Source organism: Loa loa (assembly GCF_000183805.2).
Source record: "Loa loa unplaced genomic scaffold supercont3.24, whole genome shotgun sequence".
Taxonomy (NCBI): domain Eukaryota; kingdom Metazoa; phylum Nematoda; class Chromadorea; order Rhabditida; family Onchocercidae; genus Loa; species Loa loa.
Window position 1 is genome coordinate 297,911 of NW_018108204.1, and position 15,724 is coordinate 313,634.

Sequence of the window (15,724 nt, forward strand, 5' to 3'; positions counted from 1 at the left end):
CACAGTGTACAAGAGAAAAGTAAAATATTCCTGTTCTGTCTCTGTTGGATTCCTTAAATTTCACAAGCAAACATTTGTTGATAGGAACCTTCTTCCTTTTCAAACCAAAAATCGAGTTAAATCGTTTACAGTAAATTCATAAGTTTTTTTTAGCAGTTTTTTTTAGTTTTTTTTTATAAGTTTTTTTAGCAACAGTAGCTTCAGTTTTTTCTTGCAACAAAATTTATTTGTTTCCGTTCATTTATTCCACACATGATACCACTGGGAATTCCCCGGATTGCAAGAAACACTTCAGATTTCAACACTTTACAGTTCTGAAAAGGTTTTCATTTCAGAGTCAATGAAGTCGAATAAAGGGAAGCAGTACAAAGCAATAACAAAAAAAGAAGGAAAATAGAGCATGCATTAAATTATCACGAGCAATATTTCTCCTTTATTTCCTTAGGATTTATTGTTAAAATTCAATATTGCTAAAAACATCACAGAACGGGATACCACGTCCGACACATTTTATGGATATTTCACATCCCACATATTTAGGCCCCATGTGATTCGAAAGATGGGACACCCATCTTTTTAGAGAGGTATTCTGCAACAATTCGGAAGTGAACAGAAATCTGATCACGTATTCTCCTTTTAAATGTTCCGAAAGCAAAACTTTGAATTGTAGCAGGAATTCATCGCTATTCCTTTTCCTGCAGCTCTTTTTGCACTTTTTCTACTAAATAATCGGCTTCTTCAAAAATTAGGTCACCGTAACCACCGTTGTATTGATTAGGAAATGTGTGTGAATGTCCCAGCAGAAAATGAAGGGGGAGCAAATGTATTGTCATGCATTGCTATGATAGATAGAATGACAGTTCGAGTTTCATTCTACTGTGGTCAAAAGATACATAATACTTCACTTAGATTATTCGTGAACTGAAGATATATCATACTGATGGATTTCAGAGACCTTATATTCTTATTTGTTAATTTACTGCGAGTTGAATTCAAACTACGTGACAGTTCATCCTGAAATCTTGAAGACTAAGAAAAAGCCCAAAGCATGTTCTAGGAAGATGGAAGCAAACTGAACAAAACAGATGCGTATCCCAATGCATTTAAAACTTCAACATTTCATTCAGTGACTGAATTAAACAAAATGACTGGGTAATTAACGTCTGCGCCTTGTGCGACCACTTGCAACGTTGCCACCCATTGGAAAAAGCGTCATGTTTCTAAATTGAGAAAACGCTACACCGAACAGTTAATCAATGATTTTGTGGTAGCTGGAAAAAAGAAGTGTTAATTAGGTAAGGTGCTTAATTAGGTAAGGTACTAATAGCTTGATTAATTACAATAATCTATTAACAACAGTCTGAATGACAAGAAATTAACAAAATAAAATTACAACTTTCAACGACAGAAAGTGGCATCAATTTGCGTCACTTGTGGTAAGCATAACATTATCTTCCTCCGGTAACTACTCTGATCCACTTTATAGATAGGGTTTCTTTCCAGGTAGATCGTCCTCAACGCAGATAACTTAGAAAGCTTTAATAACTCGTTCCAATCTGATATTTCATTGTCGTTTAACTGAAACAAAAAAGAATATATATAACTTTGTAGTCCTGAAAGTGAGTAAAATAGAACCGATAGATAATTGATAAAAATTGTTCGCGCAGTCAGCCTGGAAATTCTGAAGTCAGTATCAATTACCATCTACATCACGATAATCACTACTTGAATATCAGTTAACTACATCTGACAAACCAGCAGTATTTCGTTAATATTTACTCTTAACAGTACTAAATGTTTAAATAATCAAACATACCCATATATCTTCCAAATAATCTAAATGAATAAGGCCATCCAATTTAGTTATTTTATTGTTGGCTGCATCAATTATTGTAAGCTTTTTCTGCAAAAACTCTATTTTAGTACGATAGATGGATAAATCCTTATTCGAAGGCAAAATTATTAAAAGTGATTGGGACTATATTTTTCTGTTCTAAACGGATAAAATACTTCGGAAGTATTAAGATGATAATGAATGGATTGATGGATCGCATTAAAATTTAATAAAAAACCTGAGGCGTCAGTTCCATCAAAGATTCAATTCCTTGGTCACTGATATGAAGCTCAGTGAGTTCAGTAAGCATTGAAATGCCACTTAACTCAGTTAAACGATTTGCCTGTAAGAGAAAGCGTGACCAAGTTTCTAAGATTAATAATTCAAATGTCATACGTAAAAATATCAAACCACCAACTTTTAGAAAACCAAGTACAAACCGTCTCCATATAGTGGTTTTCCCTTTATAGAAAGTAAATAAAAATACAGTTGAGTTTTCTTTAAAACGACAACAGAGATGGAAGGTCTCACCGGAGCACTAAGCACAGTAAGTTTGACCAAGTTTTCCAAGTTTTCAAACTTCTGGATTTTGTTTTTACCAATATACAGCTCACGAAGATATTGCAAGTGTCCAATGTTTTCCAACTTCTGAAGAAAACATAATGATAGATTCTATAAAGTGCTGCCAGTGTTAGAAATGAAATAAAGAAATTGTTCGAGGATAAACGTAATGTACCTTGATTCGATTATCGCCAAGTTCAAGCACTTCAAGCTTCGTAAGTGATTCTAAACCATCAATTTTTTCAATTTTATTATGCACCAAATAGATACGCTTCAGATTACACAATGCAGATAAACCTTCAATTTTTCTGATACGATTGTAGCTTAGATCAAGAATTTCAAGATTGACCAGTGAATCGAGATTTGAAATGACCTGAAATAAAAAAATTCCTTCCTTCCAAACAATCTGTTCTCTTCCATCTTTCCAATTTAGTAATTCCAGCCATGAGTAGCTTATATCTTTCAAGGTTAACTTGATATGAATGTACCAATATAAGACGATCGAGATAATCATCTCATAGCATTTAATTAGAATACTACACTACCGTAGCAGGTGAGGAAACAGTTCAATCACCTCAATCTGATTGTCGTATAAATCGAGCTGAGTAAGACTGACAATTGCAAGATGAACATTGAGTGATACTAACAAATTCTGTCGCATGCAAAGTTCCTTTAAAACAAGTTAATGGTCAAAATATATAAATTGCAATACCGCTTTAAAAACTCCATTCATTCAAGCATATTTGCCATATTTCATAATTAAGTAATTAAATCAAATGAAAGGAAATAGATAACACATCTGATGTAGAGCGATGCTTTACCAATAACTGTACAAGAATTGATACAACATATATGCTATCAATAAAAAAATGTATAAGAAGTACAAATATACAGTCTAAGAACATTTATGCTATCAATAAAAATGTATAAAATATACACCAATAGAAAATATATATATGGGTAAGCTAAAAATACCTTCAAGTGGGCGAATCTTGAAAGATCTGGAATAGCGTCTACGCGACACTGACATAGATCTACAGTCTGAAACAAACACTCTAAAGGAAACAAAGCTCAATTACTTCGAGTGATTAACTTAATTCTTACAGGTTTCACCTCCCCTACTGATGATTTATCAGTCATAGTTAAAACCCATCCGCTGCTGAAAAGAACCAACTGAAATACATCTAATGAAGTGAAGAAACGTTAACTCACAGAACGCACAATTTATCCATGTTCTTTGAAGAAACTGTTACCTCTGATTCAACATCAAATTCGTTCAAGTCGAAAAGATTCCGATGTAACCTTTTGTCATTCCCTCTTTGTGCTATATCTGTCTCATCATCCATCGGTTCATTCTCACAGTTAGTATTACCATCACCCGTTGCCATCCTTGAAATTTTATTCATCTCTATATATCCAAGTACAACACCCAAACTAATATGTTCGTATTTTTAACAATGAGGTTACATTACAAATACACGTTTATAATAACGCGAACAATGTAAAACTTGACAGATTAAATGAAAATGTACATTAACATATATAAAATTAAGAAGTGACTTGTAAATCACTCAAACATGCATTTTCAATTGACCGTAAATTTTTCTACATGAAATTCGTAAACCAATGCTACGGATTAAGATTTCTTTTTTGGGAGTAGATTGTGCTCATCTTTCAAGTTAATCGTCAAACTTTTAGCTGGAACTCTTCACATGATATGATCAAAATAACACCTTATCCCATCGTCTAGATTCGAAACTTTGGTATCATAAGCCACCACCAACATTCTTTTTCTGCATACCCTTGAACTGCTCTTTGTGTAACATCGGATAACCACCAACGCTATATAGAAATATTGGTATCATCATCAGGAAACTGAATACGGCAATCGTTCCGGATGCTGGCTTACGGAAAAAGGCTAATCGTGAATATCTATCCAAGACTTTAAACCAAAAGTTTCTTTTGGAATTCCGCATCGTCCTTTCTAATTTAGAGAGTCGATTATTCCTTTATTAAAGTCGTTTGTGCCTGCATAGAAGTTTGTTCGTTTACTATGATTATTTCGTAAAAATGACAAAGCTGATATGAATGTATGCGAAGTTTAGCCGAACGAGATTTCCTGTAAAGCTGGACGCGGAATATGATAACGCCTCATAGTCAGAATCGAAATGAAATTCAGAATCATCTCAGAAAGAACCGTGACATCTTTTCACCACGCTGTACCAGTCCTCCCCTAACCCGTAACGACACGTCGTCCCACAAATCCCACCAGCCTCCAACGATGAGGTGAACGTAAGGGGAAACTATAACGTGGTGTACGTGTATTCTTCGTGATGCTAGAGCTTTATGAAATAGAAACGAATCAGGTAGGTAGACTGCAACATGACGTCCCTCTACACTACCTCATACTGAACATATATATGATTGCTAGAAGGCTGGAACGCTTTTTGCTGGTTAGGTTCGAACCATCCACGTGATTCAGTTGTTATTGGTGACATTTGACAAGGTGTCTGTGCGAGATGATATCCTCAGTGATTGGAATTTCCTTTACTCTCTCGAGAACTGATAGGAATGCATAATGAAACAAAGATAACACCGTCCGTTGCAACTATAATAGCTCAGCACTGGCGAAAAACTTGTCATTTCTCGTTTTATCGTGTTGTACATCAATGATTGGCATTGACTGAGGCACCTGACGTTTACTCTGTTCAGATAATCCCTTTTTAACCTTATGCAAACGTCTTTTCTCTCGATGATAGACTACGACATTTGATCTCATCTCATTAAGCTCTCCATTTTCGTGTACAGAAACGAGAGAAGTTGCAATACTTCCCAGATTTTTTAAATTTTCATTTTCAAAAAAGAATTTCGAATTTTAATTCCCACTAGAAATAAGATACTGTTTTGGGAATCAGAGAGACTAAAAATTTTTAGAAAAAAAAACTGTAACTTACATCTTTCAGTGTATTCAGCTCTGAGATTACGCTTTTAGTTTTTTAATGATTTTTGAACTTCCTTTGTTTTCAACTAGAAAAGCAAAGATTCAGTACATTGTAAAATGATCAAATACAGCTGCATTTTTATAGTAGTTTTCAACAAATGCAACGGTATTTTCTTCATGTTTGACCCATTTCAGTTATTCCACAAAAGCATATACTGTGAAAACTTACTTTCTATTACTTTTACTGGTGGCAATTCATCCACATCTTTTTTAGGAGAGAATTTGGGCATAACTTCTGGAGGCATTTTTGCCGGAATTGGAGGTTCGTCCGTTCTAAACCGATCCATTAATGAAGTACTAATCAATACCCTTCTATAAAAATCAGCCTACCTAACTCACAGACAAGGTTACAGTTAGCAGAAACTTGTGTCAAGAATCCTGCCCATTCTTGTTATGAGAGTATTGAGTCATCACAGGCTTGCAGTCACATTATCAGCTTAGGGCCGCTACTTGAAATTTTCCTTAAAACTCTAAAATCATTTAATTACTAATCATTTCTTAAGGAAGTATTAAAAATCCGAAATCGTCTTACTCATTCACCCCATATACGTATATATTTTTTCCCGAAAATTACTTTGTTTTTCGTGCCGTTATTGGATTTTCGGTTTGCGTTATGGTCTCAATACTTCCACTCTGGAAGATATGAACTTGACATTGTTCAAAAATGAAAGGCACTAAAAATGGGAGATGTCGATACATTCTTGTACCTGTCTGCTGTTCTCTTCTCCTAGGGATTTTATTTCCTCGATTATCGCCGTTTCACCTACCACTTTGTTTCCATAATATCTTATATTAAAGGAAATAGAACGTTTACTGTTGGAAAAATAAATACAGAAATGAATTTCGCATGTTTTAGAAGTAAATTAAATGTGTTAAGGATATAAGATAGGAGATGATAAATTTAGCACAAATAAGTTTATCACCACAACCATTATTTCTCTCTGTTCTTCCACTCAACATAAATCGCCTTTAACATTTTTATCTTTTACTCATGATTCCTCTATTATATTGATATATTTTAAAATTACTCGAAAATGTTTCAGGAAGAAGGCAAGCATACTTGCTCGTCCTTCCATCCCTTCTCCTACCCACCTTCCTCCTCCATTTATTCCTCCAACACATCTCTTTCCAGTCCCTAAACGTAACAATAAGAAATTATTCTCTTTAGTTTTTTAAAAATATTATAGTTTTATGGGACACAAACATGCCAAATCATTGTATGCAAATTCCCAACTTCCAGAAAGGTGCACTTCTACCGATATTATTCTACGGCTGGCCGAATAATTCAATAGTCCTTTTTTCAATTCGCGTGTCCATGGTGCTTTTGCGTATATATTACTGTCGTGAATGCGTGAGAATGAGAATCTGTACAGTATATGAAGCATTTTGCATGGTATGGGGTGATATCATTGAAATTGTTATGGGTAAATATTTCTTCAAACTTACTTTTCCCGTTTTCGTCTTAACAGTGTAATTTTTGCGGTTTTATTTTGGCAATCTTTCTTTCTACTTAGTGAGGAAATAATCGAATAGTGCACTGATTAGTGTATTAATTTATTAATCATTTGGATTAGTCGGAGTTGTATAACAGCTAAATGTTTAATGTTTAATGCTGTTCAATGTTTAATGTCGAAGCTACATACGTCACCATCCGATAGTAATTTATGCGTCTTTTCTGCGAATTTATCCAATTTTGAGTTTTGCTACAGGTAATCAGCAATGGTTGCCGAAAGTGGTGCAAAACAAGGCTTCATTGAGCTTGCTAAAGCAGATACCAGCGCCGACTATGATAAAGCACTGAAAATCGCCAATAAGAGTAAATTTTTGAAATATATTTTGATAAACACTCTGTTCTAGAAGTATCGATGTTTATTTCAATTGGAATTAGTAACTGATAACTAATTAGCTTACCAACCATCTCTTCACCTCCAACTATCCATCACACCATACTCTTGCAGAAACCTGTATTTCATCCAGGGCTTCAATGGTAATTTTAGAAGTGAATTTTTTCAAGGATATTCTTCTATGCTGTTTTCAGTGCTACGCACATATCCAAGAGAAACATTGGCATTTAAATGCAAGCTAGTAGCACTTATACAACTTAGCCGATTGGATGAGGCACTTACCCTGATCAAGAAGACTCCACCTCACCATATGGGGTAATGGTTCCCATATTATTTTATTAGTATAGTTAATCCATTTTATGTTCATTCATTGTATTCTGCCCACCAATGAATTCCATCTGACGGAAATTTGCCGTTCAAGAGTCTAGTAAATTTAATCAGTTCTTGATGTTAAACCTTCTCAACTTGCAGGGATTGCTTGTTTGAAAAAGCGTACGTTTTGTATCGGATGCAAGAGGATGCCGCTGCACTGGAAACACTCGATAAAGCTTTAGAAAGTGATTACCGTTGCATGGAACTGAAGGCACAGTTGCTTTATCGTGCCGAACGTTTCGATGAAGCTTTGAAAATATTTATGTATCTTTTTCTTTATATTTTCAGTGAGATTTCCGACTTCATAACAAGCTTTCAATTTTGTTCTTTCCAAAATTCCGTAACAGATCGATATGCTAGAGAAATTAAAATTTTAGGTTTGTTTTTACTTCTAGGACTCTACTAAAAGATCATTCGGATGACTACGATGAAGAACGTTGCGCTAATTTGATCGCAGCGATTGCGCAGTTGCAAGCAAGTGGCCACCAACAGGTGTTTACATTTTGGCAATATGGCGATTAAATAAAAATGAAAACCAAAATTGTCGATATCGGCTATGAAGAATGTGAATTGAGACCTTAGGCAGGACATTAAAAAGTTGCGTAGTACTGATTCTGATTTATAGAATATCATTTATAGAATAGTGAATTTTTGGCAGTTTTTCAGCAACAACCGTCACATCTGGATACATTCGAACAGCTATATAATGGCGCCTGTCATTTGATTGAATCAGGTGGATATGATCAAGCGTTGAAATTTCTTGAAAAAGCTGAAAGTTTGTTTTTCTCCCATCTCATAGCCTGCTTATTTGCGGATGTTGCATGTTTTTTACTACATTTTATGCTGTATCCTGATTATCCTAACATATGGATGATTGTAATGTTTTTTCTTTTTTTTCAGAGTTATGCAGTGATACTTTAGCAGAGGAAGGTTTGTCAGAGGAAGAAATCGAGGAGGAGCTATCCGTAATTCGAGTCCAAAAAGCGTTTGTTCTTCAGATGCTGGGCAGACGAGACGATGCATTAAAAATCTATTTGCGAGTTCAAAACCTTAAGTTAGTGAAACTTAAATGTCACTAATTTGAAGTTGTTGAAGTTTGGAATTGAAATCTTTTGTTTTAGTTTGTCAGACAAAAGTGTTATTGCTATGGTGGCAAATAATATACCATCATGTCGTGTGGAGCAAAATTTGTTAGAGGCACGAAAGAAGTTAAAAACTGCTCTGCAAGTTGAAAGCTCTAAATTAACAGCTCGACAACGACGTATTCTTTTGTTGAATCAGGTCTTCACTTTTCCAGCTCCTTCCAAAATTTTTTACAAATTTCTTTTACTAATTAAAACTACAATTAGCAGTGGCACCTAGTACTGACGGAAATGGTTAAGTGCAAGTTAGGCTTGATTTCAAATTTTATTTCATTATGGAGTATTCCTCAGTAGGCTAGAAAGTTTCTTTTTAAACTTGATCTAAATTTTAAAAAATTACAAGGACGAGTAAACTGTCTGAGCTCAATATGGATCTTAAAAAACAGAACTCATATAGATCACGTTGTTTTTAACAAATACTTCAATCGTTTTCTTATTTTTCGTTTCCATTAAAAGAACCTTATAACTTTTTAAAATAGTTTAGGCTTTAGTACATCTTTTCTCGAACCAGCGTGAGCCATGCCGTCGAACTCTTGAAGAATTTACCAAGAAGTATGGTTGTTCAACTGAAGTAACGTTGATAGAAGCAGCACTCCATGTTCGTTCGAAAGAGCTCCAAAAAGCACTTACGATTCTCAAGGATGATCCCTCAAAGGAAGCCAGATTGACAGTAGTGCAAATTTTGCTTGATGAAGGTTTGCATACAGCTTAATTCAATCCAGTACTCTTTTTTTCTAGTACTCCAGAAGGTTTGTTGTATTGCTTCTCTCTTTTTGAAATCAGCTGTTTCCTGCGAAAGAAATTTGGAAACTAGCAGAATAAGATGTGTTATATTTAGCATTCACATTACAAACAGTCTAACTAGTTGAAATTAAGCGTTCGACAGTAGCATTATAAATCTTTCAAAATGTCCGTGTATAGCCTTGTTCTACCTTACTTCTTTGTTCTAAAAAAAACAGTATTAGTTGACTAGACATTTCTTACACTGGTTGTGGTTGTGGCTGCCATATAATCGGTGATTTCCAGAATTCAATAATAAAATTTCTTCCAATTTACAGGAAAATTGGAGGATGCCAGCTGTGCGTTGAACGAAGTACCCCCAGACTTGTTTTCTTATCCGGCAATTTTACAACTGAGAGTCGCTCTTCTGTTGGCCACAAACCAACAAAATGTTCAATTATAATCTCTTTATTGCATCTTTTTTAATATCATATAGGGAATCTGACTTTTCATTAATGTGAAGAATGCTTTTTGATTGTGATATTCATGTACTTTTTATTTTGAAAGTTTAATTGCAGTTGGCGCTAGATCTTCTAAAATCTGCCTTGGATTCGGCGAAAAATGAGGATGGTCGTGTCGCAATGCTAGAAGAAATTGCTTCACTCAATATCCAATTAGGAGATCATCGTTCCGCTGCAGAATGTTTCGAAAAACTTTCTGAACTTCGTCCTAATGATATGCAGACAATGTGTTGTTTGATTAAAGCCTATTCAACGTTTAATATACCACGAGCTGAGGAGTTATTGGCGAAGGTATTTCCACAAGGGAGTAATACGGATATTGATGTCGACGTGCTGGAGGATTCGAATTTTATTTTATATGGTGAACGTTATCGTCAGAGGAAAGAAACGAAAGCAGAAACTCCTGATGTTGTTGGTTTTATTTCCTTTTTTTCTTTTTTGATTAGATGAATACAGATGGATGTGGGGGAATTGGGACTGGAATAAGTAGTCTAGGATAAATAGCTTAAAATATGCTCAGCTTGCAGTCACTTCTTTTTTTATTAGCGTTATCAATATACGCTTGAACTTGGCAATCATTGGCTTGGATGCACAATCAGTACTTCTATTATAGCTATTACTAAGACTCATTTATGAAAATCCTTTAAATGTAAATTAGAAATCGTGGGGTTGGGAATACCATAAACACTTTCGTGGTCCGTGTATTGCACTATTTCTACTATTTTTGTTTGTTTAATAACACAAAATGTTTTTTTTTCCAGGAAATAGTTGGTAATAAAAGAAGAGCACGCAGGCGTAAGCGAAAGATCATTTTACCGAAAAACTTCGATCCAAAAGTACCTCCTGATCCGGAACGATGGCTACGAAAACAAGAACGTACAGCATTTAAGAAAAAACTTAACAAAAAGCACCGTGATCGCGATATCGGCCGAGGCACACAGGGAGCAATTAGCTCCTCTCCAAAAATGTTTGTTTTTCCGAACCGTTATGAATTTCTATTCACAGCTGTTGTGCACCACAAGCCTTTTTTTTTGTAGCTTTAGATTTTTCAAATCCTAGATTTTTTAATAGGTTAGGATTATCAGATCATGTTTCAGGGAACCACCAACGACGATGACGACGAAAGCAAACAATTTAACACATCCACCAGGGCCAGTGATAGGTATGGAGGGTCCGCGTCAGCAAAGACCAGCTGGTCAGCAACAAAAAAGAAGAAAAAAAAAACAGGTAACAAATGGTGATTGCAAGAGATATGTCTTGTGTATACTTGGAAATACCATGTTTTTTTTGATACTAAATTTAAAAATCATTTCATTGGGAGATGCTGAACTCTTGTTGAAACAAGTGCATTTCCTATATCATTGCTTTTTATAAACTTGATTTGGTTTAATTTCCGGAACTAATTATATCTTCATCAAGCAAGTCTCGGAAACGATTCGCATTAAATGTTAGGTTTATAAAAAGATATATTTATTAGCAGTTACTTCTCGCTCTGTTATTCCATTTTTGCTTCTTATTATAGTATCTTTAAATCCAACCGTTTTTTAAAGGTTTAAAAGTTTTTTCCTTTTTTTTTGTTTGTGTCACATTTCTGCCATCTATTTGATTGAAAAAATATGGATAGCCTTGAATAGTAAAAGGATACATAAGCTAATTTCTGAACAACATAATACCTAGATTTCAATGCAGTCAAATTTACATGTGTTTAAAATTGCCTAACGTATTAAAATTTTTCATAACAGAAAAGGTGCATCTGTATGCTGAAGATCCAGTAATATATAATATATGCTGAAGCTCCCAGTAATATATAATAATATCACACATCTTGAAAAGAGTAAGTATAATGTTGAACAGTCATTTGATCTATACTCAGTGGATTCCTGAATTGCACAAAAGGCTGCGATATATGAGAAATTGTAGTATTGTTAACTATATCAAGAATCTTAAGGCACCATACAATTGTTGCAAAATGAGCGCCTAATGCAAACACTTCCGCTGTATTGTGTATCCTCCATGACCAACTTGTCGCCTCACCTATAATAAATCATATGTTTTAAGGTGTTGAAGGTCATTTGCATTTTGAATTATATGTTAAAATTTAAAATTCGATACCAATGTTTCGATAGTCTAGCTGTGTTAAGATGTCTGCGAAACGGACGGCGTTAATCATCAACAGGCATGTGCAATGCAGTAAGTTCGCATATAGATCTCGACTAACAACAATCTGAAACGAATAATCGTTGGCTAAAATGATCTAGTGCCACCATCGTATGGGATGTATGGTGTATAGTTGCATTTCATTGAGCGTGAAATGGCTTTTTGTCGTAACAGCTCTGACAATATTTTAAGGAGTTCGGAAATTCTACATAATTTAGTTACGCTTGATATACTAACTGATTGCAATTTACACACCTGATAAAGAGGAAAAATGAGAAGAGTTACGGTAAGAGAAACGTGATAAAGTGAGGTAAGCAAAACAATTAGGGGATGCCTCCAAGAATTCCATATAAATTCATGCATAGTAGCGATAAGCACTCCGGCACCAGCAATCAGCAGAGCCAAACCAATTTTCTGCAATTCATTTTAAATCCACTCATCAAAAGCCTTAAAAATTGTTTAAATCAAATGGAATGATTCTTTGGCAGGCACTACGAGAATATCCGTTACGATCATCCCTGGTCTAAAATTATATAATTACCGATATATCACACATTGTTTGAATTTTTTGATTGCACAGGAAAAATTTTAACTGATAAATTCAATTACCAATAATATTTAACAAATAAATTAATAAAATACGGGAAATTTCAAGCTGACCTCAATCGACTTCTCCAATTTGATAGCCGCCATACTTTTCCCATCAATATTATAGGCACCACGACGTGGATTTATTTGTACCACTCGCCAGATAATGTAAGCCAAGGCACAGGATGCAATAAAAACACAAAAATATAACAATGTTTCGATGAAATGAGATATAGCACCAGGTATAGTCAAATAATTGGTACACCAGGCGGAACCATGATAGAATATTTCACACACTTCATCAGCATAGTATCCATTCCAGGAGAGGTAAAGATACGAGATAAGTAGAAAAGTTGTCGATTGGATGCAAAATAGTAATGTCGTCAGTCTAGAATAAATTCTGAGAAATCTCATGGGAATTTCCTATTACAATAAATTTGTTCCTTTTTCACACTTTAGAATCTTCACAGCAGTATGACCCATCATCTCATCGGATTGTACCATTCTTCAGCAAGCAATAGTTGGAACTATTTTAGGGAATTAGTGTGAAACATACAATGCGGGGATCACGAAGAAATTGACCTCTCTAGCGGAAGCAAAGAATAAGAATGCGGTGGCTAAGGCCGTCAAGAATGGAGTTTTTTGCTCATTGCCATGGAAAACTTTATAAAACGCTTCTAAATGAGTTGATATAATATCGAATGTAAAAAGTCCCATAGAAATTGCGCCTGCCATTACACCTAAAAGAATTCGTTTGTTGCAAATAAATTTCGAATCAAAAAAGGATAGACCCATATTACCGAGCTCATCTCTAGCATTCAGAACCACCAGATTTTGGCCGTACATCGTATTATCGGGAATATTTGGTCTACACATCAGATATGGCTCTGACTACGATCGAATCCTTCCGGGAACATGTTCATTAGTGGAGTTACCCTTGGCTGGTAAACATAAGATACTGTCATATAATACGATAACATACAACACTATCATAAACATATGATACGGCTTGCTTGAATCTCCCGTGAAAGAGAAGTAATAAAACTGAACCTGAGATGAAGAGAAATGTTCTGAACTGGGACGAGAAATTCATGCGAAGTGGTTGTCCACATGAATTGATGAGTATTAACGTTAGGATTATCAACAACAGAATATGTATAATGTCAGCACCTAAACTGACCACTGATAACCAGTCTGGTGTCCATTTCGCAAATGTTGTTCCAGAAATCTGGAACGATTTCAATAAAGTTAAGACTCCTGTTTGAAATTTTTTGAATGAAAACCTGATTTAGCAAAAACTTACCACAGCATTAGAAAACCATCGGTAGTCAATCCATAAATAAGTAATAGTTGGATAAATGCTTATTGAAGAGAGGCAAAAAGTTATTATTCTTGTTGGGGAATTTGTTGGAATTCGTAGCATACACAAAATACCTTAAATGAAAATCTAATCAACAGTTTATCGAAAAACATTTCGGCCATTTGACCATTTCGGGCCATTCACAATAAACAGAGTAAATGATGAAAAATAATGATTTAGCAAAACAAATCAATGGAGAAGATACCAAGGGCGACGTTAAGCACAATCCACAGAGGTTCATCAGTGGTATAATGTACGAAAGTATAACGAATTACATTGCCGATAGAACGTAAAAAGTATAATTCGGCAATCCAAGAAAAAAATTTAAGCACAGAAGTGGTGATAAGGGCACAACCGATTACAGATAATGGTATAGAGTGTCTTTCCATCTGGATATCCAGGAAGCTACGATGACAGGATGAAAGTATCAATAGAACCAATGCTACCGACACTGCACTAAGGACCATATCTACCGTACTGTAGCTAAGCAATCCATACACCTGAAATGTTCATTTTTCTCTTAGTTGAAGGACAAATAAACGATACATATATTCTCAGTAGATAAGTAATGGAAGAAAGGTATGGTGACAGTTAATGTGCGGATATAATTAAGCCATGACAATGGAGAGAAAATAGCCATACTTGTATCCTTGTGAGGAAAACGTTCTTTGCCAATGTACTGAAATCTTTGCAAATAGTAATCACATTGAAAAAATCAGCGATGACTGTAGCAGAACAAATGGCCAGAGCAAATATGTCCACGATGATGGCAAAGATGAATGAAGTAGAGAGGTGAGTGAAGGATGGACAGAGAGATGAAGCGATACCAGCAAAAAGTGATATGATAGTAATCCAGTGGGTATTGATGAAATGTTCTGTATGGTACGACTTCTCCGCTTGGATACAGTCAGCCAAAAAGGCATTCAGAATACTTACAACACCAACAATCGTAAGTACCCGAGAAATCTGATGTACTTTGTCCATGTTTTCCTCACATTTGAAAATTTAGCTATTTCCAATAAAGTGGGGTATATAAGTATCTGTCCGTTACTCACAAAGGAGGACGGTAATGATAAATAATGCAGAAATCAAATGAATTAATCGATTAAGCTTAATTAGCTGAATGAATTTTAAATCGAACTTGAATCGTAACAATGATGAAAAGAATTCAATTATATTTGGAATAGAGCTGGAAGGAATTCAGCAATCAAACTGAAAAACAAATGAACTGAACTGAATTTATAACTCAACTGAATGAGATTTAACCCAATTCGAAATTAAAGCATAAACATCTTGTTACTCAATGCTTTCTAGAAAATTAGTTAACAAACGGCAAAACTTTCCCCGGCTCCATACCATAAACAAGAAGATGAGGAAGTAATTAAATATCGAGAAATTATAAGAGGCCATTTACCCTTCGCACCCGTATTGCCCATAAAATTACTAGTTTGGGTAAAATGTGCACGGCGTGTTGTTATGTCTCTATCATCTACTCCTCTCAGATCCTTCCACTCCTTCTACTATTTACCACAGTTGATATATCGCCGCATTACTCACAACAGGTTCTGAACAATTTACACTTCTTCTCTATACTATCAGACTATCCATCATTGCTAATAACTCT

The 15,724-nt window shown here is 35.0% G+C and overlaps 3 protein-coding genes across 3 annotated transcripts; 1 reads left to right on the forward strand and 2 right to left on the reverse strand.

Annotated features, from left to right (window-relative positions):
* Positions 1 to 979: 979 nt before the first annotated feature.
* On the reverse strand, positions 980 to 4,577 carry LOAG_16864 (leucine-rich protein). The gene is made up of 10 exons (XM_020449522.1): positions 4,129 to 4,577; positions 3,649 to 3,784; positions 3,371 to 3,436; positions 2,970 to 3,065; positions 2,571 to 2,768; positions 2,366 to 2,482; positions 2,073 to 2,177; positions 1,817 to 1,903; positions 1,397 to 1,578; positions 980 to 1,220 (listed from the first exon to the last, which is right to left on the reverse strand). Exons 1-9 carry the CDS (start codon positions 4,179 to 4,181, stop codon positions 1,399 to 1,401), a joined length of 1,038 nt encoding a protein of 345 aa, XP_020306944.1. The 5' UTR covers positions 4,182 to 4,577; the 3' UTR covers positions 980 to 1,220; positions 1,397 to 1,398.
* A 2,526-nt stretch (positions 4,578 to 7,103) lies between these two features.
* Positions 7,104 to 11,533, forward strand: LOAG_00524 (TPR Domain containing protein). The gene is made up of 12 exons (XM_020445458.1): positions 7,104 to 7,212; positions 7,435 to 7,555; positions 7,712 to 7,876; positions 8,008 to 8,104; positions 8,279 to 8,387; positions 8,513 to 8,666; positions 8,734 to 8,893; positions 9,239 to 9,449; positions 9,813 to 9,925; positions 10,053 to 10,406; positions 10,757 to 10,962; positions 11,093 to 11,533. Exons 1-12 carry the CDS (start codon positions 7,116 to 7,118, stop codon positions 11,367 to 11,369), a joined length of 2,064 nt encoding a protein of 687 aa, XP_020304083.1. The 5' UTR covers positions 7,104 to 7,115; the 3' UTR covers positions 11,370 to 11,533.
* A 215-nt stretch (positions 11,534 to 11,748) lies between these two features.
* LOAG_00525 (hypothetical protein) lies at positions 11,749 to 15,084 on the reverse strand (the record flags this gene model as incomplete). The annotated part of the gene is made up of 9 exons (XM_003136065.2): positions 11,749 to 12,029; positions 12,108 to 12,219; positions 12,408 to 12,566; positions 12,813 to 13,128; positions 13,297 to 13,480; positions 13,791 to 13,968; positions 14,044 to 14,174; positions 14,306 to 14,600; positions 14,743 to 15,084. 9 exons carry the CDS (start codon positions 15,082 to 15,084, stop codon positions 11,812 to 11,814), a joined length of 1,935 nt encoding a protein of 644 aa, XP_003136113.1. The 3' UTR covers positions 11,749 to 11,811.
* Positions 15,085 to 15,724: the final 640 nt, after the last annotated feature.

What these genes read in the sequence shown, in the direction of transcription:
- LOAG_16864 (XM_020449522.1), bottom strand. Translation starts at nt 4,181, where the DNA reads ATGTTGGTGGTGGCTTATGATACCAAAGTTTCGAATCTAGACGATGGG. An exon ending in TTGGCGATAATCGAATCAAG is followed by an intron (nt 2,483 to 2,570) that starts GTACATTACGTT and finishes TGTTTTCTTCAG; the next exon opens with AAGTTGGAAAACATTGGACA. An exon ending in TTACTGTGCTTAGTGCTCCG is followed by an intron (nt 2,178 to 2,365) that starts GTGAGACCTTCC and finishes TTTCTCTTACAG; the next exon opens with GCAAATCGTTTAACTGAGTT.
- LOAG_00524 (XM_020445458.1), top strand. Translation starts at nt 7,116, where the DNA reads ATGGTTGCCGAAAGTGGTGCAAAACAAGGCTTCATTGAGCTTGCTAAA. An exon ending in ACTGAAAATCGCCAATAAGA is followed by an intron (nt 7,213 to 7,434) that starts GTAAATTTTTGA and finishes TGCTGTTTTCAG; the next exon opens with TGCTACGCACATATCCAAGA. An exon ending in GCAAATTTTGCTTGATGAAG is followed by an intron (nt 9,450 to 9,812) that starts GTTTGCATACAG and finishes TCCAATTTACAG; the next exon opens with GAAAATTGGAGGATGCCAGC.